At 44.1% G+C, this 26,625-nt stretch overlaps 1 protein-coding gene across 1 annotated transcript in view; it reads right to left on the bottom strand.

The window, feature by feature from the left end:
* The window catches only part of preb (prolactin regulatory element binding), a 61,226-nt gene that overhangs the window by 15,962 nt on the left and 18,639 nt on the right, over nt 1-26,625 (bottom strand). Inside the window, exons 4-6 of the mRNA XM_043695210.1 lie at nt 21,955-22,079; nt 12,917-13,090; nt 5,026-5,098 (exon numbers count right to left, since the gene is read on the bottom strand). Of these exons, the coding sequence (XP_043551145.1) occupies nt 5,026-5,098; nt 12,917-13,090; nt 21,955-22,079 (372 nt within the window). The remainder of the gene's footprint in view (nt 1-5,025; nt 5,099-12,916; nt 13,091-21,954; nt 22,080-26,625) is intronic.

Here is a 26,625-nt window from a genome sequence, read left to right as displayed (position 1 = left end):
TTCAGAAGAATGAGGAGGGATTTTATGGAAACATATAAAATTTATGAAGGGAATTGATAAAATGGAAATAGTGTTAGAAATAAAAAGAAGTGCTGTTTTTGCAGATATAAAAGAACATGAAGAAAAGGGATCCAGCAGAAAAATTATTAACTCTGCAGGTACTTAGGGAAGTGTACCTTTACTTTTAATTATAGTTAGTTAAATACTAATTCTGAAGTATAATATAAGCAAGTTAACTCTTTTAAAATAAGTTTTCAGCAAAAAAACTGATAACTAAAATGCCTGAGCTGTACAAAAATGATACAAAGTTGATGAAGTGTACGGAGAATGGGATGTACCAGCAGTATTGATACAAAATGTTCACTAATAGGGAGGAAGGTTGCCAACATGGGAAGTAACAAGGGTGGAGTGAAGATGGGCAGTTGTATAGCCTAGTAAGAGAGATTAGGTAATTAGGAGTCTGGAGAGGTGACCTCACTCAACTCAAAGGTATAATTGTAAACTAACCCAAGTCTAATTTGCTCATTTGCTTCTGCATTTGATGCCCTTTCTTGCAAGATTGTAGAATAAATTGTCTTGTTTCCAGATTTGTCTGTCTCGTCTAAAATTTTATTGAGTTTGCTTCTCACAGATTGGATGTTTCCAGTGGTGGGTGAGACTAGGACAAGAGGGCCTGGCCTCAAGCTGAGGAAGCAGGTTTCGAACTGAACTGAGAAGGAGCTTCTTCACCCAGAGGGTTGTTAATCTGTGGAATTCCCTGCCCACAGGGAAGTAGTTTAAAGCTAAGGTAGATACCTTTTTGAAAAATAAAGGAATTAAGGGATACAGTGAGAGCGCTGGTAAGTGGAGCTGAGTCCATGAAAAGATCAGCCATGATCTTAGTGAGTGGTGGAGCAGGCTCGAGGGGCCGGACGGCCTACTCCTGCTCCTAGTTCTTAAATTCTGTCAAAATTATTTTTTCTTTAAACCTGATTTTGTTGTTCAGGTAAACTGGGCATTTTGTACCTTTGCACATTTCCACACTCTGGTAACAGAATCAAAAACCTGGAGCAGGAGGAGTAAGGCATTCAGCTTGTTGAGGCTGCTCTGATATTCATTACAATCATGACTGATCGTGATTCCCAGTGAACTAACCCAATGAATCATGACAAATTCCATAAAATAACAGCCCTCAAAGAAAATAATTCTCATTTTGTTCTGAAATGGGAGATCCCTTATTTTAAACTGTGCCTCTTAGTTCTAGTTTCTGAAGGGGAAACATGCTTTTCTTATCCACACTGTTAAGGCCTCTTTAGGACGTTGTACATTTCAACAAGATCACCACCTTATTCTTTTAAATCCCAATGGATATTTGCTCAACTGTCCAACCTTTCTGATAAGATATCCCCCACACCCCAATTTGTCAAGTGAACTTTCTCAAACTGCTCCAATTATGTTCTTTCTTAAACGAGGTCAGAACTTTACACAAGGTCAGTTTGCTCGGTTGACTGGGCAACTGTTTTGTCATGCAGAGAGAAACCCTGACAACATGGGTTCAATTCCTACATTGGTTGAGGTTACCACAACATTAGGTGACAGAATAAGGTGATACAGGTAGTACAATTACATGGATAGGGGGTTGGCTAACAGAAGACAGAGTTGGGGTAAGGGACATTTTCAGGCCAACAATCTATGACATGGTGTGCGACAGGGGTCAGTGCTGGGAGCACAAACATTCACGTTATACATGAATTATCTCTGAGAAGGGACTGAGGGCATTGTTGCTAAATTTACAGATGACACACATAGGTGGAGGGACAAGTAGTGCTGAGGGGACAGGGAGACTGCAGAAGGACTTGGACAGAAGTGGCAGATGGGACACAATGTGGGAAAGCTTGAGCTCATGCAGTTGGCTAAGAAGACTAGAGGCATAGTCTATTTTCTATATCATAGTCTAGTTAACATGCAGGTGAAGCTGGCAGTTAGGAAGGCAGATACAACGCTAGCACTCATTTCAAGTGGGCTAGAATACAAGAGCAGGTACACACTGCTAGAGCTGTATAAGGCTCTGGTCAAATTGCACTTGGAATATTGTGAGCATTTTGGGCCCTGAATCTGTGGAAGGATGTGCTGGCCTTGGAAGGGGTCCAGAGGAGGTTTACAAGAATGATCCCGAGGATGAATGGCTTACCATATGAGGTGCAACTGAGGACTCTGGGTCTGTGCTTAATGGAGTTTAGAAGGATAATGCTGGGATCTCATTGAAACTTATACAATATTGACAGGCCAGGATAGAGTAGACAAGGAGAATATGTTTCCAGTAACAAAACAGACTAGGATCCAAGGACACATCTTAGATTAGAGTGGTGCTGGAAAAGCACAGCCGGTCAGGACTGAAGGGCTTTTGCCCGAAACATCGATTTTCCTGCTCCTTGGGTGTTGCCTGACCGGCTGTGCTTTTCCAGCACCACTCTAATCTAGACTCTGGTTTCCAGCATCGGCAGTCCTCGCTTTTGCCTGGTCCAAGGGCACATCGTCAGGGTGAAGGGATGATCCTTCAGAACTGAGATAAGGAGGAATTTCTTCAGCCAGAGGTGTTGAATCTATGCAACTCAGTGCCACACAGAGCTGTGGAAGCCAAGTCATTGAGTGTATTTAAGACAGAGATAGATAGGTTTGTGATTGGTATGGGATGAAAGGTTAGAGGGTTAGGGCAGGAGGATGAGGTTGAGAAACATATCAGCCGTGATCAAATGGTGGAGCAGACTCGATTCACTGCACGGCTTCATTCTACTCCCACATCTTATGGACTGGAGGGTCTGTGCACGGTGGGATCTCACAGGGGTTAGTGTTGGAGGGTCTGTACCCAGTGGGATCTCACAGGGGTTAGTGTTGGAGGGTCTGTGCACGGTGGGATCTCACAGGGGTTAGTGTTGGAGGGTCTGTACCCAGTGGGATCTCACAGGGGTTAGTGTTGGAGGGTCTGTATACCCAGTGGGATCTCACAGGGGTTAGTGTTGGAGGGTCTGTGCCCAGTGGGATCTCACAGGGGTTAGCGTTGGAGGGTCTGTGCCCAGTGGGATCTCACAGGGGTTAGTGTTGGAGGGTCTGTGCCCAGTGGGATCTCACAGGGGTTAGTGTTGGAGGGTCTGTGTCCATGGGATCTCACAGGGGTTAGTGTTGGAGGGTCTGTGCCCAGTGAGATCTCACAGGGGTTAGTGTTGGAGGGCCCGTGCCCAGTGGGATCGCACAGGGGTTAGTGTTGGAGGGTCTGTGCCCGGTGGGATCTCACAGGGGTTAATGTTGGAGGGTCTGTGTCCATGGGATCTCACAGGGGTTAGTGTTCGAGGGTCTGTGCCCAGTGAGATCTCACAGGGGTTAGTGTTGGAGGGTCTGTGTCCATGGTATCGCACAGGGGTTAGTGTTGGAGGGTCTGTGCCCAGTGGGGTCGCACAGGGGTTAGTGTTGGAGGGTCTGTGCCCAGTGGGATCTCACAGGGGTTAATGTTGGAGGGTCTGTGCCCAGTGGGATCTCACAGGGGTTAGTGTTGGAGGGTCTGTGCTCGGTGGGATCTCACAGGCGGTATGTTATAGGATCTGTACCCAGTGGGATCTCACAGGGGTTAGTTTTGGAGGGTCTGTACCCAGTGGGTTCGCACAGGGGTTAGTGTTGGAGGGTCTGTGCCTGGTGGGATCTCACAGGGGTTAGTGTTGGAGGGTCTGTGCCTGGTGGGATCTCACAGGGGTTAGTGTTGGAGGGTCTGTGCCCAGTGGGATCTCACAGGGGTTAGTGTTGGAGGTATGGAGGTACGTTCCAAGGTACCAAAACGTATCTTGGCCAACCTCCTCCTGTCACTCAGGCCTACAAGTCCTTGCAACATCCTTGTAATTCTTCTTTGAACTCTTTCCTGTTCAACAATGTCTTTCCGATAACAGGGTGACCAAAATTGTACACAATATTCCAAGTGTGGCCTCAGCAATGACTTACACAACTGTAACATAACGCCCCAACTCTCATACTCAATGCCTCAACCGATGAAGGCCAGCATGCTAAATGTCTTTTTCAGTGCTGTCGACCTGTATGATATCACTTCGTTATTCGTTCAAGAAGGTTGCTTCTCTTATTCTAAATTCTAGTGAATACAGAGCCAGCCTATACAAGATTCTCATCAAGACAGTCCCTCCATACTTGGGATCAACCTAGTAAACTTTCTTTGGATAAGGGGCCACAATCTGGTGCCAGTATTTCAGCTATGGTCTGACTAGTGCCTTGTATGGTTTCAGCATTATATTGTATTCTGCCGAAATAAAGATCAACATTCATTTGCCTTGCTATTACCTACTGGCTTTTTTCTTAAAGGGTGGAGCTATGTAATAGACTACATGTTTTTACTTTGCTGAAAATGTGTTGCTGGAAAAGCGCAGCAGGTCAGGTAGCATCCAAGGAACAGGAGAATCGACGTTTCGGGCATAAGCCCTTCTTCAGGAATATTTTTACTTTGCTCTGGCTTTAATGGTGGATTGAAATAGGAAAAGGTCAGTTTTAAAAACCCAAAGTTATGGAAAAGGTTCCTGCAGTGTTTAAAAACAAGTTTTCTGACATCATGATAAGTGCTGCTTATATTGGTATTAGTTCAAACGCAGGCGGGGGGTGGGGGAAGAGTACAAGAGCCTAATAGCAGAGGAGCTGCAGCCATATGGTTTGTCTGAATGAAGATTCAGTCAGCAACAAGTGGCTGATTGGTCTAGAGAACAGTGACAGATTGTGGAGGATCCAAGCCCCAACACTATCTAACTCGGAACTACATCACCGTTCCTTCATGATTGCTGAATCAAAACTTTGGAACTACTTTCTCAACAGTATTGTGGTGTCCTTACACTGTTTTGACTGCATCGGTTCAAGGCAGCAACCTCTACTGGGCAATAGTGAATCACAATCACATTTCATGAAACACTAAAAACGGAGATACTGATAATCACAGGACATAGACATTGAATAAAATAGAGTAATATACTGCAAAAAGGAAAACAAAATTCGTGACGTTACCTGGAGTGAAAATGCAATGTAGATAGCTACGGATCCTGTCACAGTACCAAGCCCAATAAAGGTCCCCAAATCACTATGAAGAGGAAAGGACAACAAATGTAAATGCAACAGACATTTTTAATTCATTCATGGGATCTGGGCATTGCTGGCTGCCCAGCATTTATTATCCATTCCTAAGTGCCCAGAGGACAGTTAAGAGTTGGCAACATTGCTGTGTGCCTGCAGTCATGTGTAGGTCAGACCAAGTAAGGATGGCAGTTTCCTGAAGGACATTAATGAACCAGACGGGGCTTTTCCAACAATGGATTTGTGGTCGTCATTAGACTCTTAATTCCAAATTTTTATTAAATTCAATTCCACCATCTGCCATGGTGGGATTTGAACCCATGTCCCCAGAACATTACCTGGCTCTCTGAATTAGCAAACCAGTGATAATGCCACTAGACCATTACCTCCCCAAATTTGCAGTCAGCAACATAAAGTGGAGGACAATTAAAATATTTAGTAGAAAACAATAACACAAAGCCCCATTTGAAATGATTATATGAAGAGAAACCTTCCAGTACCTACCCACCCATCCAACCATTTTACAACAATGTGCATATGGGTGTTAAGTGCCTGGAACATGCTGTTAGAAGTGGAGGTAGAAGCAGCAACATTTAAGAGGCATCTGAACAGATGCATGAATAGGCAGGGAGTAGAGGGATACAGACCGGGTACAAACAAAAGTAAACATGGAGGTGGAGGCAGTGGAAGAAAAGTTTGATATTGCGACGTGTTGAATGCACCACTTCCGCCCCCGACCCCCATGACGACATCACTTCCTTCGGTGACTTCACCCATGATATCATGACCACACCCACCCCAGTTACAGTCTCCGCCCCCACTCCCAGCTCCTAGCCCCCAGTCCTGCTGTGTTTTTACCATTCCCCCAGACCACCCCTCACTGAGGATGAATGATCAGTTCTCAGCAAAGGCCTCATCTTTATTCCATTATGCTCCCAGATCAATGAATTCAACACAGGTCGTGACATCTAACTTTTCTTCCTCCGCCTCCGCACTCACTTTATCCATGAGGATTCCCACCCACCCTCCGAGGACCCCGTCTCCTGCCTCCAACACACTCCATCCACTTGGACATTGCGTGCTGGTCTGTTACCCATCCTCGACCTCTTCATCTCCAATTGCCACCGTAACAGTGCCGTCTCAACCTGTCCACCCTCCTTACCAATTCCAACCTCTCACCCTTGCAATGCACAGCCCTCCACTCCAACCCAAACTTCACCATCAAACCAGCAGACAAGGTATGCGCGTGTGTGTGTGTTGGGGGGGGGGGGTGGCTATGGTAGTTTGGCACACTGACCTGGACACCACTGAAGCCGGGTGCCAACTCACAGACACCTCCCCCTACTGCCCCCTCGACCATGACCTCACCTCCTATCACAAAACCATCATCTCTCAGGCCATCCACAACCTCACACCTCAGGGGATTTCCCATCCACAGCCTCCAACCTCATCATCTAGGAACCCCACACCACCCAGTTCTACCTCTTACCCAAAATTCACAAACCTGACTGCCCAGTTCGATTAATCATCCCCGCCTGCTTCTGCCCCACCGAACATATCTCTGCATACACTGACACCGTCCTGTCCCCCTTGGTCCAGGATCTCCCCACATACATTCGGGACACCACCCACGCCCTCCACCTCCTCCATGACTTTCAGTTCCTCGACCCCCAATGCCTCATCTTCACTATGGTCATCTAGTCCCTGTACACTTCCATCTGCCATGACGAAGGCCTCCATTTCTTCCTTTCTTGCTGATCCAACACACTCATTCGATTAGTTAAACTGGCCCTCACTCTCAACAATTTCTCCTTCGAATCCTCCCACTTCCATCAGACCAAAGGGGTAGCCATGGGCACCCACATCGTCCCCAGTTATGGCTGCCTCTTTGTCGGGTACATGGAATAGTCCATCTTCTGCAGCTACATTGGCATTATTCCCCATCTTTTCCTCCGCTACATTGATGACTGTATTGGCGCCACCTCATGCTTCCACGAGGAGGTTGAACAGTTCATCAATTTCACAAACACGAGCAGACACAGGACTGCTGAGTGAGTGAAGAAAGAAATTTGGGCAGTTGCGTTACCTGAAACACTATTAGGTAGTGTCTCACACCCATCCTTCTCCTCCAACCAAAACAAAAAGGCTCTGTGTGCAGATTGGTAAGGTAACTAGTTTTTTCTTCCATTTTTAATTTTCCATAGTCTTGTTGGGAATTTATAATAATGGGAATAGAGGTTCGGGCAGTTGAATGTTCCTCCTGCAGAATGTGGGAGGTAAGGATCACCACAAGTGTCCCTGCTGACTTTCTCTGCGGGAAGTGCATCCAACTTCAACTCCTCAAAAATCGTGTTAGGGAACTGGAGCTGGAACTGGATGAACTTCGGGTCATTCGGGAGGTGGAGGGAGTTACTGAGAGGAGTTAAGGGAGGTAGTCACACCTCAGATAAAAGAAGAAGGTAGATGGGTTACCGTCAGGAGACGGAAAGGGAACTGGCAGGCAGTGCAGGGATCCCCTGTTGCCATTCCCCTCAATAACAAATATACGGTTTTGGATACTGTTGGGGGGCGGGGGGGGATTTACCAGGGGTAAGCCATGGGGTACAGGTCTCTGGGTCAAGACTGTAGTGCTGGAAAAGCACGGCAGGTCAGGCAGCATCCGAGGAGCAGAAGAATCAACATTTCGGGCATATGCCCTTCATCACGGATTGTTATGCCCGAAATGTCGATTCTCCTGCTCCTCAGACGCTGCCTGACCTGCTGTGCTTTTCCAGCACCACACTGTCGACTCTGATCTCCAGCATCTGCAGTCCTCACTTTCTCCTGTACAAGTCTCTGGTGCAGAGTCTGTCCCTGTTGCTCAGAAGGGAAGGGGATAGAGGAGCAGAGCATTAGACATTGGGGTCTCCATAGTTAGGGGACAGATAGGAGGTTGTGGAGGAACGAGAGAGACTCACATTTGGTGTGTTGCCTCCCAGGCTCCAGGGCTCATGATGTCTTGGATCATGTTTTCGGGATCCTTGAGGGGGAAGGGGAACAGGTGTGGTCCACATAGGCACAAAACACATAAGTAGGAAAAGGGATGGGGACGTAAGACAGAAATTCAGGGAGCTAGGGTGGAAGCTTAGAGCCAGAACAAACAGAGTTATCATGTCTGGTTTGTTGCCTGAACCATGTGCTAGTGAGACGGGGAATAGGGAGAGAGAGGAGTTGAACACATGGCTACAGGAATGGTGCAGGAGGGAGGGTTTTGGATTCCTGGATAATTGGGGCTCATTCTGGGGTAGGTGGGACTACACATGAACCAGACGGATACCAATATCCTGGGGGGATATTTGCTAATGCTCTTAGGGTGGGTTTAAACTAATTCAGCAGGGGATGGGAACCTGAATTGTAGTTCCAGTGTACAGGAAGTTGAGATCAGTGAGGTCAGAAATAAGGTTTCAAGGTCGTAGGTGTGTCCCAGCAAGCAAGAAGGTGGTTTGAAGTGTGTCTACTTCAATGTCAGGAGCATCCGGAATAAGGTGGGTGAACTTGCAGCATGGGTTGGTACCTGGGACATCAATGTTGTGGCTATTTCAGAGACATGGGTAGAGCAGGAACTGGAATGGTTGTTGCAGGTTCCGGGGTCTAAATATTTCAGTAAGAACAGAGAAGATGGGAAAAGAGGGGGAGGTGTGGCATTGTTAGACAAGGACAGTATTACTGTAGTAGAAAGGACGTTTGAGGACTCGTCTACTGAGGTAGTATGGTCTGAGGTTAGAAACAGGGAAGGAGAGGTCACCCTGTTGGGAGTTTACTACAGGCATCTGAATAATTCCAGAGATGTAGAGGAAAAGATCGCCAAGATGGTTCTGGATAGGAGCAAGAGTAACAGGGTAGTTGTTATGAGGGCTTTATCTTTCCAAATATTGACTGGGAATTGTATAGTTCAAGTACTTTAGATGGGTCAGTTTTTGTTTAATATGTGCAAGAGGGTTTCCTAACACAGTGTGTAGACAGGCCAACAAGGGGCGAGACCACATTAGATTTGGTACTGAGTAATGAACCCAGCCAGGTGTTAGGTTTGGAGGTAGGTGAGCACTTTGGTGATAGTGACCACAATTTGGTTATGTTTACTTTAGCGATGGAAAGGGATAGGTATATACTGCAGGGCAAGAGTTATAGTTGGGGAAAGGCAATTACAATGCGATTAGGAAAGATGTAGGATTCATAGGATGGGAAAAGAAACTGCAGGGGATGGGCACAGTTGAAGTGGAGCTTATTCAAGGGACTGAAATTGTGTTGCTGGAAAAGCGCAGCAGGTCAGACAGCATCCAAGGAGCAGGAGAATCGACGTTTCGGGCATAAGCCCTTCGGAAGATGAGGCGCTCCTCCTCCAACCGTCGTGTTGCCATGGTCTGGCGATAGAGGAGTCCAAGGACCTGCATGTTCCTTATTCAAGGAACAGCTACTGCGGGTCCTTGATAAATATGTACCTGTCAGGCAGGGAGGAAGTGGTTGAGTGAGGGAGCCGTGGTTTACTAAAGAAGTTGAATTCTTGCCAAGAGGAAGATGGTGGCTTATATTGGGTTGAGACATGAAGGATCAGTTAGGGCACTTGAGAGTTACAAGTTAGCCAGGAAAGATCTAAAGAGGGAGCTAAGAAGAGCCAGGAGGGGACACAAGAAGTCATTGGTGATTGGATCAAGGAAAACCCTCAGGCCTTCTAAAGCTATCTTAGCAATAAAAGAATGACTAGAGTAAGATTAGGGCCAATCAGGTATAGTCGTGGGAAGTTGTGCATGGAATCAGAGGAAATAGGGAATGTGCTAAATGAATGTTTTTCATTAATATTCACACTGGAAAAAGACAATGTTGAGAATTCTGAGATAAAGGCGATGAGACTAGACAGGATTGAGGTTCATGAGGAGGTGTCAGCCATTCTGGAAGGTGTTAAAATAGCTAAGTCCCCTGGGCCAGGTGGGATTTATCATGGGATTCTCTGGGAAGCCAGGAAGGAGACTGCCATACCTTTGGCTTTGATCTTTATGTTGTCATTGTCTACAAGAATAGTTTCAGAAGACTGGAGGATAGCAAATGTTGTTCCCTTATTCAAGAAGGGGAGGAGAGACAACCCTGATAATTATAGACTAGTCAGCCTTATTTCAGTTGGAATGCAGAATACAGAGTTGAAGGCAGGATTCTTGCCAGTGCAGAGGAACAGAGGGATCTTGGGGTCCATGAACATAGATCCCTCAAAGTTTCCACATGAGTTGATAGGGTTGTCAAGAAGGCGAATGATGTGTTGGCTTTCATTAGGTTATGCTGCAGCTCTGTACAGCCCTGGTTAGACCACACTTGGAATATTGTGTTCAGTTCTGGTCGCCTCATTATAGGAAGGATGTGAAAGCTTTAGAGAGAGTGCAGAGGAGATTTACTAGGTTGCTGCCTGGACTGGAGGGCTTATGAAGAAAGGTTAAGGGAGCCAGGGCTTTTCTCATTGGAGCAAAAAAGGATGACTGATAGAGGTGTACAAGATGATGAGAGGCACAGATAGAGTGAATGGCCCTGATTCCCAGGACAGAAATGGCTACCATGAGGGGACATAATTTTAAGGTAACTGGTGGAACATTTAAGGGAGATGTCAGAGGGAGGTTCTTTCCTCAGAGAGTGGTGGGTCTGTGGAATGCACTGCCAACAGTGGCAGTAGAGTCAAATACATTCAGGACATTTAAGCGACTCTTGGATAGGCACGTGGAAGATTGGTAAGTCTGATCTTAATGTAGGATAAAAGTTCGGCACAACATTAAGGGCCGAAGGGCCTGTACTGTTTTATGTTCTATGTCAATAATATTCTGATTTTCTATTCCTCCTGCCAAAGTGGGCAAGTATACATTTTTCAAAATTCACCTGCTATACCTTTGCCCTTTCAGTTAACCTATTGAAATCCCTTTATAGATTATCTACATGTTCTGTCAGTTTACTCACCAACCTATCACCGTGTCATCAGTAAGTTTACTAACCAAATCTTCAGTCCCTTAATCCATTGATGTATTTTGAAGGCCCTAAAACAGATCCTGTAGATCCACTTGGAAGCCTGTAGAGTTTGAGTGAAAAATGAGCTTCGTTGAGCACTGCAGAAATCCTGAGTCAGAGATGTTGGCCAAGGAATGAGGTAGTGTTAACTGGCAGGCAACTAGAAATTCATGGTTTCTTTTGCGACAAAATGTAGGTGTTCAGTGAAGTGATCACCCAGTCTATACTTTGTTTCCCCAATGTAGAGGAGTCCACATTGTGAGCAGTGAATGTAGTAATCTAGATTGAGTGAAAGTATTGCTTCACCTGAAAGGTGTGTTGGACCCTTTGGATACTGAGCAGAGAGGAAGTATATGGGAAGATGTTACAACTTCTGTGGATGTAGGGGTAAGTGCTGTAGGGCTACTGGGAGTATGTTGACTGTGAAGGATGAGTGGACCAAGGTGTTCCAGAGTGAACGGTCCCTGTGAAAGGCGGACAAGAAGCGGGAGGGAAATATGTTTAGTGGTGGCATCCCGCTGGAAGCGGCTGAAACTTTGTAGTTTGAGCAACACTGCCTTACCTTTATACTCTATTCCTTTAGCAATAAATGCCAAAATTCCATTGGCCTTCCTTATTACTTGCTCTACCTGAGTACTAATTTTCTGCGAATCAAGCATAACCACACCCACATCCGTCTGCACCGAAGCTTTGCAGTTTCCCTCCATTTAGGTAATAAGTTGCCTTTCTATTATTCCAGGAGAAAGTGAGGACTCCAGATGCTGGAGATCAGAGCTGAAAATGTGTTGCTGGAAAAGCTCAGCAGGTCAGGCAGCATCCAAGGAGCAGGCGAATCGACGTTTCGGGCATGAGCCCTTCTTCAGGAATTTCTATTATTCCAACCAAAATGGATAGCCTCAAACTTATCCACATTAAACTCCATCAACCAAATTTTGGCCTAGTCACCAAACCAATCCATATCCGTTTGTAGATTTCTTCTTTCTTCATCAAGACTTATTTTCCCACCTATTTTAGTGTCATCTGCAAATGTCACATCATAACCGTTATTCCTGCATTCCGGTCATTAATATAGATTATAAATAGTTGGGGACCCAAGGACCAATCTCCACTAGTTACAGCTTGCCATAAAGGCACATTTATCCAAATTCTCTACTTTCTGTTGGTTAGCCAATTGTCTATCCAAGCTAATAAATTACCCCGACCCCATGTGATCTTACCCTGTGTATTAACATTTTGTGTGCTTCCTTATCAAATGCATTCCTGAAGTTCAGATAAACTACATCTGCAGGATATGCCATTATCGATTTTACTTGTTACATCGTCAAAGAATTCTAGCAAAATAAGTTAAACATGATTTGTGCTTCGTAAATCCATGCATACGTTGATGGATTTCTAAATGTTCTATTATTATTTCCTTAATAATGGATTTACACAATTTCCCAATGTAACATTAAACTAACTATAGTTTCATATTTTCTGCTTGCTTCCCTTTCTAAATAAGGGGATACAATCCACTGAACCTCTCCAGAATCCAACGAATTTTGGAATATTATAACCAATTGATCCACTATCTCTACTGTCACTTCCTTTCTGACTCGTGGGCCATCAGGCAATCACAATAGCTTGCTAAGTATTTTTCCTCATGACAATTATTGTTCTATGTTCCTTTCTTTCTATAACATCTACGTGATCTATTATTATTTGGTTGAACCAGTGCCCTCTGCTACGAAAACGGAGGGAAACCTTGATTTAGTGTGTTTGCCAGCAAGGTCTCCATCTCATGAATGAATAATTAAAAATAGTGTACCTGATTGACATTGCAGAGATCACTTCATTCCCACAATCACTGGTGAGTAGTGGCAAGAAATTCTTCCCATCCCATTTGCTGATATAACACAGGAGAGGTTTACGTTCTCGTTTGTGTGGGATCTGCACTGTGTAGAGACGGAAAGTGTCCTTATCATCTTCAACTTTGCCAAACCTGCAAACAGGAAATTTGTGAGTAACAACAGAAACATGACCAGAGAGCAATGTTTTGATTTATTCATGGCACACCCAGTATTTGAGATATGGGCTCACCGATGCATCACAGTGGCTCAGTGGTTAGCACTGCTGCCTCACAGCGCCAGGGACCCGGGTTCGATTCTAACCTTGGGTAACTGTCTGTGTGGAGTTTGCACATTCTCCCTGTGTCTGTGTGGGTTTCCTCCGGGTGCTCCAGTTTCCTCCCACAGTCCAAAGATGTGCAGGTTAGGGTGGATTGGCCATGCTAAATTGCTCAAAGTGTCCAGGGATGTGCAGGCTAGGTGGATTAACCATGGGAAATGCAGGGTTACAGGGACAGGATGGGTCTGGGTGGGATGCTGTTTCAAGGGTCAGTGTAGACTCAGTGGGCTAAATGACCTGTTTCCACACTGATGGGATTCTAAGGAATGCCCATGTCCAAATATATGAATGAGAAGGAATAAGAGGGCTTTCAGCTGCTCAAGCCTACTCTGCTTTTCAATAAGCTCATGGCTGCTCATTTTATTCTCTGAATTCCATATTCCAATCTATCAACCTTTCATTTCCTTGCCCAACAAGGATTTACTTCCACTTCAAAAATATTCAATGGCATATCTTATGCTCCACCCAACACATATGGTGCAATCATGTTGGGCATATGTAAAAGATGAGAATTTTAATTGATTTGAATTTTCATAACAGCATACAAATAAAGAAAAGTATTTTTTTCTAAAAAGAAACAAAAAAAAAATTCAAATGCCCTAGCTTCACTAGCTCCATCGCGGCAGAGAATTTCATAATTGAACAACCTGGAGAGAAAAATATTCCCCTCATCTTTCTCCTAAAAGGGCAACCCTTTGTTTTAAAACAGTTTCCCCTAATTCTGTATTTACCAACAAGAGTGAACATCCTTTCCATGTTTACTTTAATATGGTTCAGATCTCAGTGATTTCAGTCAGACCACCCTCATTCTTCTGAACTCCCGTGGAAACAAACCCATTCTCTCTCCAGTCTTTCCTCATTCCAGATATCAACTGACTAAGATTCCTCCAAACCTTCAGTGCATTTACATCTTTCCTTAAATAAGGAGACCAAAACTGCACACACCATTTAAGATGCAGTCTAACTGGTTTCCTGTCAAACTGAAGCATAACATCTTTAATTTTCATCTCCAATTCCATTTGTAATAAAGATAACATTCCCCCTCCCACTCCACCAAGGACCTGCAAGCTCTGGGCCTCATCCACCACCAAATCCAAGCCACCCAGAGGAAGAATGCCTCATCTCCCACCTTAGGACCCTCTACCCACACAGCATCAACATTCACCTCACTAGTTTCCTAATTTCCCCTCCCCTGCCTCATCCCAGATCCAATGCTCCAATTGGGCACCACCCTCTTGAACTGTCCAACCTGTCCATCTTTCTTCCCATGTATCTGCTCCACTCTCCTCTCTTACCTGCCACCATTAACCCCCCTATCTACACCTACCTATTGCCTTCCCAGCTACATTAGCCCTACCCCCACCCTCCTATTTATCTCTCAGCCTCTTTCACCCCTTCACCCAACCCCCTGACATTCCTGATGAAGGGCTTATGCCCGAAATATTAATTCTCCTGCTCCTCGGATGCTGACCAGCGCCACACTTTTCAACTCTGATCTCCAACATCTGCAGTCCCCACTTCCTCCTAGTTGCCATAATATTCCATTAGCCTTGATTATTTGTTGGACTTGCATATTACCATTCTGTGACTCAACCACTAGAACATCCAGACTCCTCTGCACCTATGAATTCTGCAACTGTTCTGTTTAAGTAATGCTGTATTTATTTTTCTTTGTGCAAAAGTGAACAATTCATGTGTAAACACCATCCCCTGCAAGCTCCCCTTTAAGCCACTCACCATTCTGACTTAGAAACATACTGCCATTCCTTCACCAGTGCTGGATCAAAATCCTGAAATTCCCTCCCTGACGACATCGTTTAGACTACAGCGATTCAAAAAGGCAGCTTACCATAATCTTCCGGACATGCTCGGGGACAGAGGGTCAAGCATGAAGGAGGAACTGAAGGAATTCCTTATTTGTCAGGAAATGGTATTGGGAAAATTGACAGGATTAAAAGCTAATAAGCCCCAGAGCCTAATACTCTGCATCCCAGAGTATTTAAGGAAGTGGCTCCAGAAATACTGGACGCATTGGCAATCATTTCCCATAGACTCTGGAAGCATTCCAATGGAGTGGTTGGTAGCTGGTGTCACCCTATTTTAAAAATGGAGTCAATTATTAAGGATGTAATAACTGAGCATTTGGAAAGCAGTGACAGTGTCAGATTAACTCACCATGGATTCACTAAAGAGAAATCATGCTTTACAAATCTTCTGGAATTCTTTAAGGAGGTGAAAAGAAGAGTGGACAAGGTTGAATCAGTGGATGTTGTGTATCTGGACTTACAAAAGGCTTTTGGCAAGGTCCCCCACAAGAGATTAGTCAGTATAGTTCAAGGTATTGGAGGTCATGTATTGATGTGGATGGAAAACTGGTTGGTAGACTGGAAGCAGAAAGCTGAATAAATGGATCCTTTTCAGAGTGGTAGGCAGTGACAAGTGTGGTATTGCAGGATTCAGTGCTGGGACCTCAGCTATTCACAATATACATTAATGATTTGGCCAAAGGAATTGAAAACAATATCTCCAAATTTGCAGATGACACTAAGTTGAGTGGCAGTGTGCGCTGTTAGGAAGATGCTAAAAGGCTGCAGAATGGCTTGGACAGGCTGGCTGAATGGACAAATACTTGGCAAATGCAATATAATGTGGACAAAGGTGAGGGTATCTATTTTGGTGGCAAAGCAGATTATTTCCTGAATGGTGGCAATTTAGGAAAATGTGAGGTGCAACAAGACCTGGGTGTCATGGTGGAATAGTCGCTGAAGGTTGGCATGCAGGGTGCAGCAGGCAGTGAGGAAAGCTAATGGCATGCTGGCCTTCATAGCGAAAGGATTTGAGTACTGGAGTAAGGATATCTTATTACAGCTACACAGTGCCTTGGCGAGGCTACACCTTAAACACTGTGTGCAATTTTGGTCTCAGAGTTCCCACTTGACTAAATTCCAGCCTGTGTCTCATACAGAAAGGTGTCCTTCAAACTGTGTTCCCTACTATAGTATCTCGTGTCTAACCATAAAAGCAAAATGCTGGGAATCTGAAATAAAATCAGAAAGTGCTGGAGAAAGAGCTAGCAGAATCTATGGAGAGAGAAAATATCAATGTTTTGAGTCCAATTTGACTCTTATTCTGAACTGACAAGTGCTGGACATATGATGGAGTTTATGCCGTTAAAAGAGGCATGTAGAAGGTCCGGTCTAAGATTACAGGGTGATCTAGAACTGGGAAGTTTCTTCACCCAAGAGTGGGGAGTTGTGAAATACGCTCTCACAGAAAGCAGTTGAGGTCAAAATATCTCTCACCAACTCTCACACGTGCCCACCTTTTAATCCTAACTCTAACCTCATTACAGCTTTGGGTCAAACATGGACAAATGAGCTGAATTCCCGAGGTGAGGACAGACTGACAGCCTTTGACATATTTGACTTAGGTGTGGCATCAAGGAACCCGAGCAAAACTGCAGTCAGTGGGAATTGGGGGAAAGCGCTCTGACAATTGGAGTCAGCCCTGGCACATAAGAAAATGGTCATAGCTCAGTCATCTCAGCTCCAGGATATCTCTGCAGGAACCCTTCAGGGTAATGCCTTAAGACCAAACATTTTGAACTGCTTCATCAATGACCTTCCCTCCATCACAAGATCAGAACTGGGGATATTTAGCAATGACTGCAGTATTCAGCACCTTTCGTGATCTCTCAGATACTGAAGCAGTCCATGCCCAAATGGAACAAGATCAGGACAATATCCAGGCTTGGACTGACAAGCGGCAAGTGAAATTTGCACTACAGAAGGGGCAAGCAATAACCATCTCCAACAAGAGATGGGACACAGGTCTCTGGCACAGAGACTGTCCCTGTTGCTCAGAAGGGAAGGGGAAAGAGGAGCAGAGCATTTGTCATTGGGGACACCTTAGTTGAATCTCTTGTCAAGAAGAAGAAGGAGGCTTATGTTAGGATGTTAGGTGTGATGGTTCAGTTCGGGCACTTCAGAGTTACAAGTTAGCCAGGAAAGCCCTAAAGAGAGAAATAAGAAGAGCCAGGAGGGGACATGAGAAGTCATTGGCGCATCGGATCAAGAAAAACCATCAGGCCTTCTATAGCTATATCAGCAATAAAAGAAGGACGAGAGTAAGATTAGGGCCAATCAGGCATAGTAGGGGGAAGTTATGTGTGGAGTCAGAGATGATAGGGAAAGTGCTAAATAAATACTTTTCGTCAGTATTCACACCAGAAAGAGATAATGTGGTCAAGGAGAATACTGATATACAGGCGACTAGATTAGATGGGATTGAGGTGCATAAGGAGGTGGTGTTAGCAATTCTGCAAAGTGTAAAAATAGCTATGCCCCTGGGCTGGATGGGATTTACCCTGGGATTCTCTGGGAAGCCAGGGAGGAGATTGCCGAACCTTTGGCTTTGACCTTTATGTCGTCATTGTCTACAGGAATAGTGCCAGAAGACTGGAGGATAGCAAATGTTGTCCCCTTGTTCACGAAGGGAAGTAGAGACAATCCTGGCAATTATAGAACAGTGAGCCTTACTTTGGTTGTTGGTGAAGTGTTGGAAAAGGGTTAGAAGAGACAGGATTTATAATCATCAAGAAAGGAATAAGTTGATTAGGGATAGTCAACACAGTTTTGTGAAGGGTAGGTCGTGCCTCACAAACTTAATTAGTTCTTTGAGACGGTGACCAAATAGGTGGATGAGGGTAAAGTGGTTGACGTAGTGTATATGGATTTCAGTAAGGCGTTTGATAAGGTTCCCCACAGTAGGCTATTGCACAAAATACGGAGGCATGGGATTGAGGGGGATTTCGCAGTTTGGATCAGAAATTGGCTAGCTGAAAGAAGACAGAGGGTGGTGTTTAATGGGAAATGTTCATCCTGGAGTTCAGTTACTAGTGGGGTACCACAAGGATCTCTTTTTGGTCCACTGTTGTTTGTCATTTATATAAATAACCTGGATAAGGGCATTGAAGGATGGGTTAGTAAATTTGCTGAATAAGGTCGGTGGAGTTGTGGAGAGTGATGAAGGATGTTGTAGGTTACAGAGGGACATCGATAAGCTGCAGAGCTGGGCTGAGAGGTGGTGAATGGAGTTTAATGCAGAAAAGTGTGAGGTGATCCACTTTGGAAGGAGGAACAGAAATGCAGAGTACTGGAGTAATGGTAAGATTCTTGGAAGTGCAGAGGAACAGAAAGATCTCAGTGTCCAGGTACGTAGATCCTTGAAAGTTGCCACCCAGGTTTGATTGGGTTGTTAAGAAGGCATTCGGTGTGTTAGCCTTTATTGGTAGAGAACTTGAGTCTTGGAACCATGAAGTCATGCTGCAGCTGTACAAAACTCAGGTTCGGCCACACTTGGAGTATTGCGTACAATTCTGATCACCGCATTATAGGAAAGTTGTGGAAGTTTTGGAAAGGGTGCAGAGGTGATTTACTAGGATGTTGCCTGGTATGGAGGGAAGGTCTTGCAAGGAAAGACTGAGGGACTTGAGGCTGTTTTCTTTAGAGAGAAGAAGGTTGACAGGCAACCTAATTGAGACATGTAAGATCGTCAGATGGTTAGATAGGGTGGACAGTGAGAGCCTTTTTCCTCAGGTGGCGATGGCTAGCACGAGGGGACATAGCTTTAAATTGAGGGGTGATAGATATAGGTCAGATGTCAGAGGTAGTCTCTTTACTCAGAGAGTAGTAGGGGCATAGAATGCAACAGTAGCAGATTCACCAACTTTAAGGGCATTTAAATGGTCATTGGATAGGCATTTGGGCGAGAATGGAATAGTGTAGGCTTCAGATTGGCTCCACAGGTCTGCGCAACATCGAGGGCCGAAGGGCCTGTACTGCACTGTAATGTTCTATATGAACAGTTCTATATGAGACAGTGTAATCACTGCTCCTTGACAATCAGTGGTGTTACCATCACTGAATCTGCCACAATCAACATCCTGGGGATTACCATTGACCAAAAACTGAACTGGACTCGGCATTAAATACAGTGGCTACAAGAGGAAATCAGAGGCTAGGAATATCAGACCAGGAACTCATCTCCTGACTCGCAAAAGCTTGTCCACCATGTACAAAGCACAAGTCAGAAAGATAATGGAGCTGCACTTGTCCAGGCAACACTGAAGAAGCTTGAAACCATCCAGGACAAAGCACACCACTTGATTGACACCTTATCCAAAAACATTCAATCACTCCACACTGTTGCTCAGTAGCAGCAGTGTGGACCAACTACAATGTACAGTTGATCCTTCGACAACTCCTTCCAAGCCCACGACCACTACCACCCAGAGGACAAGGTTAGCAGATACAGTTGCAAGTTCTCTTCCAAGGCAGTCACCAACCTGACTTGGAAATACATCGCCGTTCCTCCACTGTCACTGGTCAAAATTCTAGCATTGTCTCCCTACCTGCATTGTGGGTCTACCTATAGCAGACAGATTCCAGTGTTTTAGGAAGGCAGCTCAGAAAATTGGCTTCTCTCTTCTGTTCTGCTTTGCTGTTTAGAGTCACAGTCATACAGCAAGAAAACAGATACCTTGATCCAATGAGTCCATGCCAACCGTGTTCCCAAACTAACTAGTCCCACCTGCCTGCATTTAGCCCACATCATTCCAAACTCTTTTGTTTCATATGTACTTATCCAAATGTTTTTTTAACTGTTTAAAAAAACTGTACCTGCATCCACCACTTCCTCTGGCAGTTTATTTCACACAGTAACTACACTCTGTTTAAAAAAAGGTTGTCCTTCAAATCTTTCTCTTCTCACTTTAAAACTAGGCCCCCTAGTTTTGAACTCCCCACCCAAAGGAGAAAACCCTTGCTATTGATCTAGAGTGGCATGGTGGCTCAGTGATTAGCATTACTGCCTGACAGTGCCAGGGACCTGGGTTCCATCCCACACTTGGGTGACTATCCATGTGGAGTTTGCACATTTGCTCCTTGTCTGCGTAGGGTTCCTCTGCGTGCTCTGGCTTCCTCCCACAGTCCAAAGATGTGCAGGTTAGGTGGATTGGTCATGCTAAACTGCTAACGTAACAAGGGATGTGCAGGCTAGGTGGATTAAGTGGTTACGGGAATGAGATACTCTTTGGAGAGTTGTTGTGGACTCAATGGGCTGCATGGCCTAATTCTACATTTAAGGGATTCTATGATCTTATTTACGTCTCTCCTGATTTTATAAACATCTGTAAGGTCACCCCTCAAACTCCTGTGCTCCAGCAAAGAAAGTCCCAGCCTACTCACATAAGTCAAATCCACTCTACATGGCAACAACCTTCAGAAAAGAGGGTTCTTTTCTGAACCCTTTCCAATTTAATAATATTCTTCCTGTAACAGGACGACCAGAGCTACACACAGTACTCCAGATGAGCCCACAACATGACTCCCCGATCAAAGATCTGAGCAATGAAGGCAAGCCTGCTAAATGCCTTCTTAGCCACCCTGTCTATCTGCGATGCATTTTAAAGCTGGAAGTTTTTGTTGCAAACGTTTTGTCCCCTGTCTAGGTGACATCCTCAGTGCTTGGGAGCCTCCTGTGAAGCGCTTGTGGTGTTTCCTCCGGTGTTTATAGTGGCCTGTCCCTGCCGCTTCTGGTTGTCAGTTTCAGCTGTCCGCTGTAGTGGCCAGTGGCCAGTATATTGGGTCCAGGTCGATGTGTTTGTTGATGGAGTTTGTTGATGTGATCCACAAACTCCATCAACAAACACATCGACCTGGACCCAATATACCGGCCACTACAGCAGACAGCTGAAACTGACAACCGGAAGCGGCAGGGACAGACCACTATAAATGCCGGAGGAAACACCACAGAAGCGCTTCACAGGAGGCTCCCAAGCACTGAGGATGTCACCGAGACAGGGGATGAAACGTTTGCAACAAAAACTTCCAGCTCGGTGAACAGAACCACAGCAACGAGCACCTGAGCTACAAATCTTCTCACAAACTTTGAATGCATTTTAAAGAATTAGATACTTGAAATCCTAGATTTCTCGGTTATAAACACTAATCAGGACCCTACCATTAACTGTATAAGTCCTGCTTAGTTTGTTTTACCGAAATGCAACACTTTGCATTTATCCAAATTAAACTCCATCTCACACTCCTCAGCCCACTGACCCAATCGATCAAGATCTCTTTGTGATCTTAGGTAACCTTCTTCACTGTCCACAATACCACCAATTTTGGTGTCATCCACAAATTTACTAAGCATGCCTCCTATATGCTCACCCAAATCATTTATATTAATTACAAACAAAGTGGACCCAGTACTGATTCTTGTCAAATGCCACTGGTCACAAATCTCCAATCTGAAAAGCAATCTTCTATCACCACCCTCGGTCTCCTACCATACAGCTCACTATGCATCCAATTAACAAGCTCATCCTGAATCCCATCGATCTTTTTGGTTACTTCCTCAAAGAACTCAATCACATTTGTGATTTCCCTTGCACAAAGCCATGCTGACTATCCCTAATCATTCTTTGCCTCTCCAAATGCATGTAAATCCTATCTTTCAGAATCACCTTCAACCATCGATGTCAGCTTTAGTATAATTGTCTCTCTTTTGTACTTTATATGTCCATTTTTAAAGGCAAAGATCCCATACGCTTTAATCATCCTGCATACTAATATAGCATTTTATACTAGGGTCATGAATGGAGTGCAATACACTCACCTGCATGCTTGGTAACGGTACATCTTGTCTGAAATGTGAGGCATATTCTCATTCCAGCGTAAATCTGTCACCAACTGATCATTCTTCCATACACAGCACTTGAAGTCTCGTCCCACAGTTACTATCTGTTACTCAGAGGAATAAAGCACAACTCATTTAATATTCCAAATGTTAACAAATGCCACAGGGAAGGCACACTTAGAGCAGATGCAAAAGAAGTCTTGATGAAGAGGAGGATATGTAGTTGGAAGCTCAACTCTGGGTCAAACAGTGTGATAAATTGCAATTGCTGGAGGTGAGGGTGCAGGGTGATAGGCAGAATGTATCTGAGTTGTGGGTATACAGGATATTTCACATATCCTACACATCCAGAGGATGAATGGCTGAAGAGGAGAGGAAATTATAGCAATAAAGAGAGAAAGATAGAAAATTGTGGTCACATCATTAAAGGGGACCATTATTAGACGGGAAGAAGGATGCAAAATATAGAATAGAAAAGCAGAAAAGGAAATGAATCCTTGCTAATAATGGACTGGATTAAACTGACCTGTGTGGAATGTGTAAGGTCAGTCACAGGGAAAGGATCCATGACAATAAAACTTCTGGGAAGGTGACAACACCAATCAACAAACAAACAGTCCAAACAATAGTGAACATAGCATTAGATAGGAAATAGTGTGAGATTGCCTTTACTACGATATAATAAATAACATTCATCTTTAATCATTTTAAATACACATAACAAACTAAATGGATAAAGACTGGCTGCAAAATAAAATCACAGAATTATTGTGGTGCATAAAGCAGCCGTTCAGCCCATCCTGCCTGCACTGTCTCTAATATTAAAGTCCAGCTCTATTATCTAGTTCAATCTCCTGCATTTTCCCCGTATCCCTGCACACCATTACTATCCAGAAAAAAAACACCCAACGTCCTCGAGTGTTTCAAATGAACCTGCCTCCAGCACATTTCCAGGCACCACATTCCATACCCTAACAACTCATACTTGCCTTTTTTTCACATTACTTTAAAGCTTTGCCCTCTCATTTTTATTTCTTTTTACAAATGGAAATAGCTTCACCCTATCTACTATATCCACCCTGCTCATGATTTTGAAAACCAAGAACATAGAACAATACAGCACGAAACAGGCCCTTCAGCTCTCGATGTTGCGCCGACTAATCTAAGCCCATCCCCCTACACTATCCTATCATCATCCACGTGCTTATCCAAAGACTGTTTAAATGCCCCTAATGGGGCTGAGTTAACTACATTGACAGACAGGCCCTAACCACTCTCTGAGTAAATGCCTCTGACATCTGTCTTAAATCTACCACCCCTCAATTTGTAGCTATGCCCCCTCGTACAAACTGATGTCATCATCCTAGGAAAAAGACTCTCTCGGTCCACCCTATCTAATCCTCTGATCATCGTGTGTGTCTCTATCAAATTCCCTCTTAGCCTTCTTCTCTCCAATGAGAACAGACCCAAGTCTCTCAGCCGTCCCTCATAAGACCTTCCCTCCAGACCAGGCAACATCCTGGTAAATCTCCTCTGCACCTTTTCCAGTGCTTCCACATCCTTCCTGAAATATCGTGACTAGAACTGTGCACAATATTTCAAGTGAGGCTGCACTAGAATTTTGTACAGTTGCAGGATGACATCATGGCTCCGGAACTCAATCCCTCTACCAATAAGCCTTCTTAACAACACTATCAGCCTGGATGGCAACTTTTAGGGATCTATGTGTATGGACTCCAAGATCCCTCTGCAAATCCACATGACCAAGAATCTTTCCATTGACCTAGTATTCTGCCTGCTTGTTATTCTTCCCAAAGTGAATCACCTCACATTTAGCTGCATTGAACTCCATTTGCCACCTCTCAGCCCAATTCTGCAGTTTATCCAAGTCCCCCTGCAACCTGTAACATTGTTCCACACTGTCCATCACTCTTTAGTGTCGTCTGCAAACTTACTAATCCATCCACCTATGCCTGCGTCCAAGTCACTTATAAAAATGACAAACAGCAGTGGTCCCAAAACAGATCCGTGTGGCACACCACTAGTAACTGGACCCCAGGCTGAATATTTTCCATCAACCACCACTCGCTGCTTTCTTAAAGAAAGCCAGTTTCTAATCCAAAGTGCTAACTCACCCTCAATTCCATGCCTCTCATTTTCTCCAAAAGCCTAACACGTGGAACCTTCTCAAAGGCTTTACTGAAGTCCATGTATACCAGGTCAACCTCAATCAGACCTCCTTTTTATCTTTGTTCTCTCCAGGGGAATAGCCCCAATTTCTTCAATCTATTCTCACTGCACAAGTTTCTTATATCTGGAACCATTTTCGCAAATTGCTTCTGTAATCTCTCCAGTGCATTTACATCTTTATAGCTTCTAAAATCTTCCCCATGATAGATTGCAATATAACTGGCTTGTAATTTCCCACTATCTGTCTCGATCCCTTTCTGAATAAAGGAGCTACATTAGCTTTTTTCCAATATAAAGAAACCTTCCTTAAATCTAATGAGTTTTGGAACAATGCATCAACTATTTTAGTGGTTATTTGTTTGAAGAATCTAGGATGAAATCCATCAGGATGTGAGGACTTGTCAATTTGTAGTTTCAACTATTAACTCAGTAGTATTTCTTTGGTAACTGAAATTTTCTCAAATTCCTCCCTCCCTTTCAATTCTTGATTCACAGCTATTCCCAGAATACCAATTGTATCCTCCCTAGTGTAAAGATGTACAGGATAGGCAAAATGGCCATGCTGAAATTGTCCATAGTGCTCAAGGATGTGTAGGCTTGGTGGATTAGCCATGGTAAATGTAGGATTACAGGATACGGTGGGGGTCTGGGTGAGATACTCGTCTGAAGGTTGGTGTGGATTTGATAGGCTGAATAGCCTCCTTCCACACTGTGGGGATTCTACGATAGCAGTGAAATTCATCTGTTATCCCTTTATTTTCCATGCCTAATTCCCCACTCATTTTTTAGTAGGATAAACACCGACTTTTCTCAAACTCTTTTTTAAATGTCCGATGAAACTTTTCATTTCTATTTTATATTGTTGGCTAACTTTCTCTTGTACTCTATTTCTCCCCTCCTTAATCTCAGTAATTCTTCTCTGTTTCTTAAAATTCTGCCCAATCTTCTGACCTATCTTTGCAAAATTAGTTATATGTATTTTCTTTTGGTCTATCGGCCGGTCAGTCCTTAGAATTTTCTGTGTTTTCTGGAATATTCCCTTAAATATTTGTCAGATCTGTGCATAGATATACATATGCACCCAGGACCCTCAGTTCTTGTACCCCTTTTGAACTACCCCTTTACCATTTTTCAGCATTCTTCCACTCAGAGTGCATCACCTCACACTTCTTTGCACCGAACCTCATCTGCTACCTATTTGCTCACACAACTAACTTGTCCATATCCTTTTGAAGTACCGCACTGTCCTGCTCTCAGTTTACAATTCTTCCAAGTTTAGTATCACCAGCAAACTTGGAAAACATCCTGTGCAGACCAATATCCAGATCATTAACACATCAGTAAAAGCAAGGGTCACAATACTGAACCCTGGAGAACTCCACTACAAACTGTTAAATACTGGGATCCCTTAAAAACTAAATTTTCCTATTATCTACTGTGAAGCATTAGATTTCATTTAACAGATATTAGAGCAGTAATTAACTTTCCAAAAGTCTGAAGAAGGGTCTGAAGAAGTCTGAAGTTTCCTGAAGAAGGGCTTATGCCGAAACGTCGATTCTCCTATTCCCTGGATGCTGCCTGACCTGCTGCGCTTTTCCAGCAACACATTTCCAGCTCGTTTCCAAAAGTCTAGCATATGAAAACAAAGGAAGAATACGTCCATTGAACTTGCGTCATCAATTTATCTGGTGCCAAAAGCACCCTATTGTCAGTGTGTTGTTTTTAAAAATAAGAAGTATTTTTTCTTAAAAAGAATGGTAAACTAGTGAGTTTTGAGAAGATTTGTAGCTCAGGTTGAGGTTCTGAATCGAAGTTTGCTCACTGAGCTGGAAGGTTCATTTTCAGATGTTTCGTCACCACACTAGGTAACATCTTCAGTGAGCCTTTGGTGAAACACTGGTGATATAGCCCGCTTTTTATTTCTGTGTTTAGCTTTCGCAACCAAAACTTTTTACTCACTAATGCAACAGACCATGAATGGACAGACAAAGTACAACATGCCACAGACGTTAGACTGAGACAAACACAGAAAATGGAAAAAAAACTAAACCTGCAGAGAAAAAACTACACAAACTTATACAAAATAACAACACAGAAGCATGGATTAAAAAAGACTTATTTAAGACCATAAGACATAGGAGTGGAAGTAAGGCCATTCGGCCCATCAAGTCCACGCCGCCATTCAATCATGGCTGATGGGCATTTCAACTCCACTTACCCGCATTCTCCCTGTAGCCCTTAATTCCTTGTGACATCAAGAATTTATCAATCTCTGCCTTGAAGACATTTAGCGTCCCGGCGTCCACTGCACTCCGCGGCAATGAATTCCACACGCCCACCACTCTCTGGCTGAAGAAATGTCTCCGCATTTCTGTTCTGAATTTACCCCCTCTAATTCTAAGGCTGTGTCCATGGGTCCTAGTCTCCTCACCTAACGGAAACAATTTCCTAGCGTCCACT

The sequence above is a fragment of the Chiloscyllium plagiosum genome, chromosome 9 (genome assembly GCF_004010195.1).
Source record: "Chiloscyllium plagiosum isolate BGI_BamShark_2017 chromosome 9, ASM401019v2, whole genome shotgun sequence".
Lineage (NCBI taxonomy): Eukaryota > Metazoa > Chordata > Chondrichthyes > Orectolobiformes > Hemiscylliidae > Chiloscyllium > Chiloscyllium plagiosum.
The sequence above is the reverse complement of the archived record's forward strand: the minus strand, read 5'-3'. Positions and strand labels throughout refer to the sequence as shown.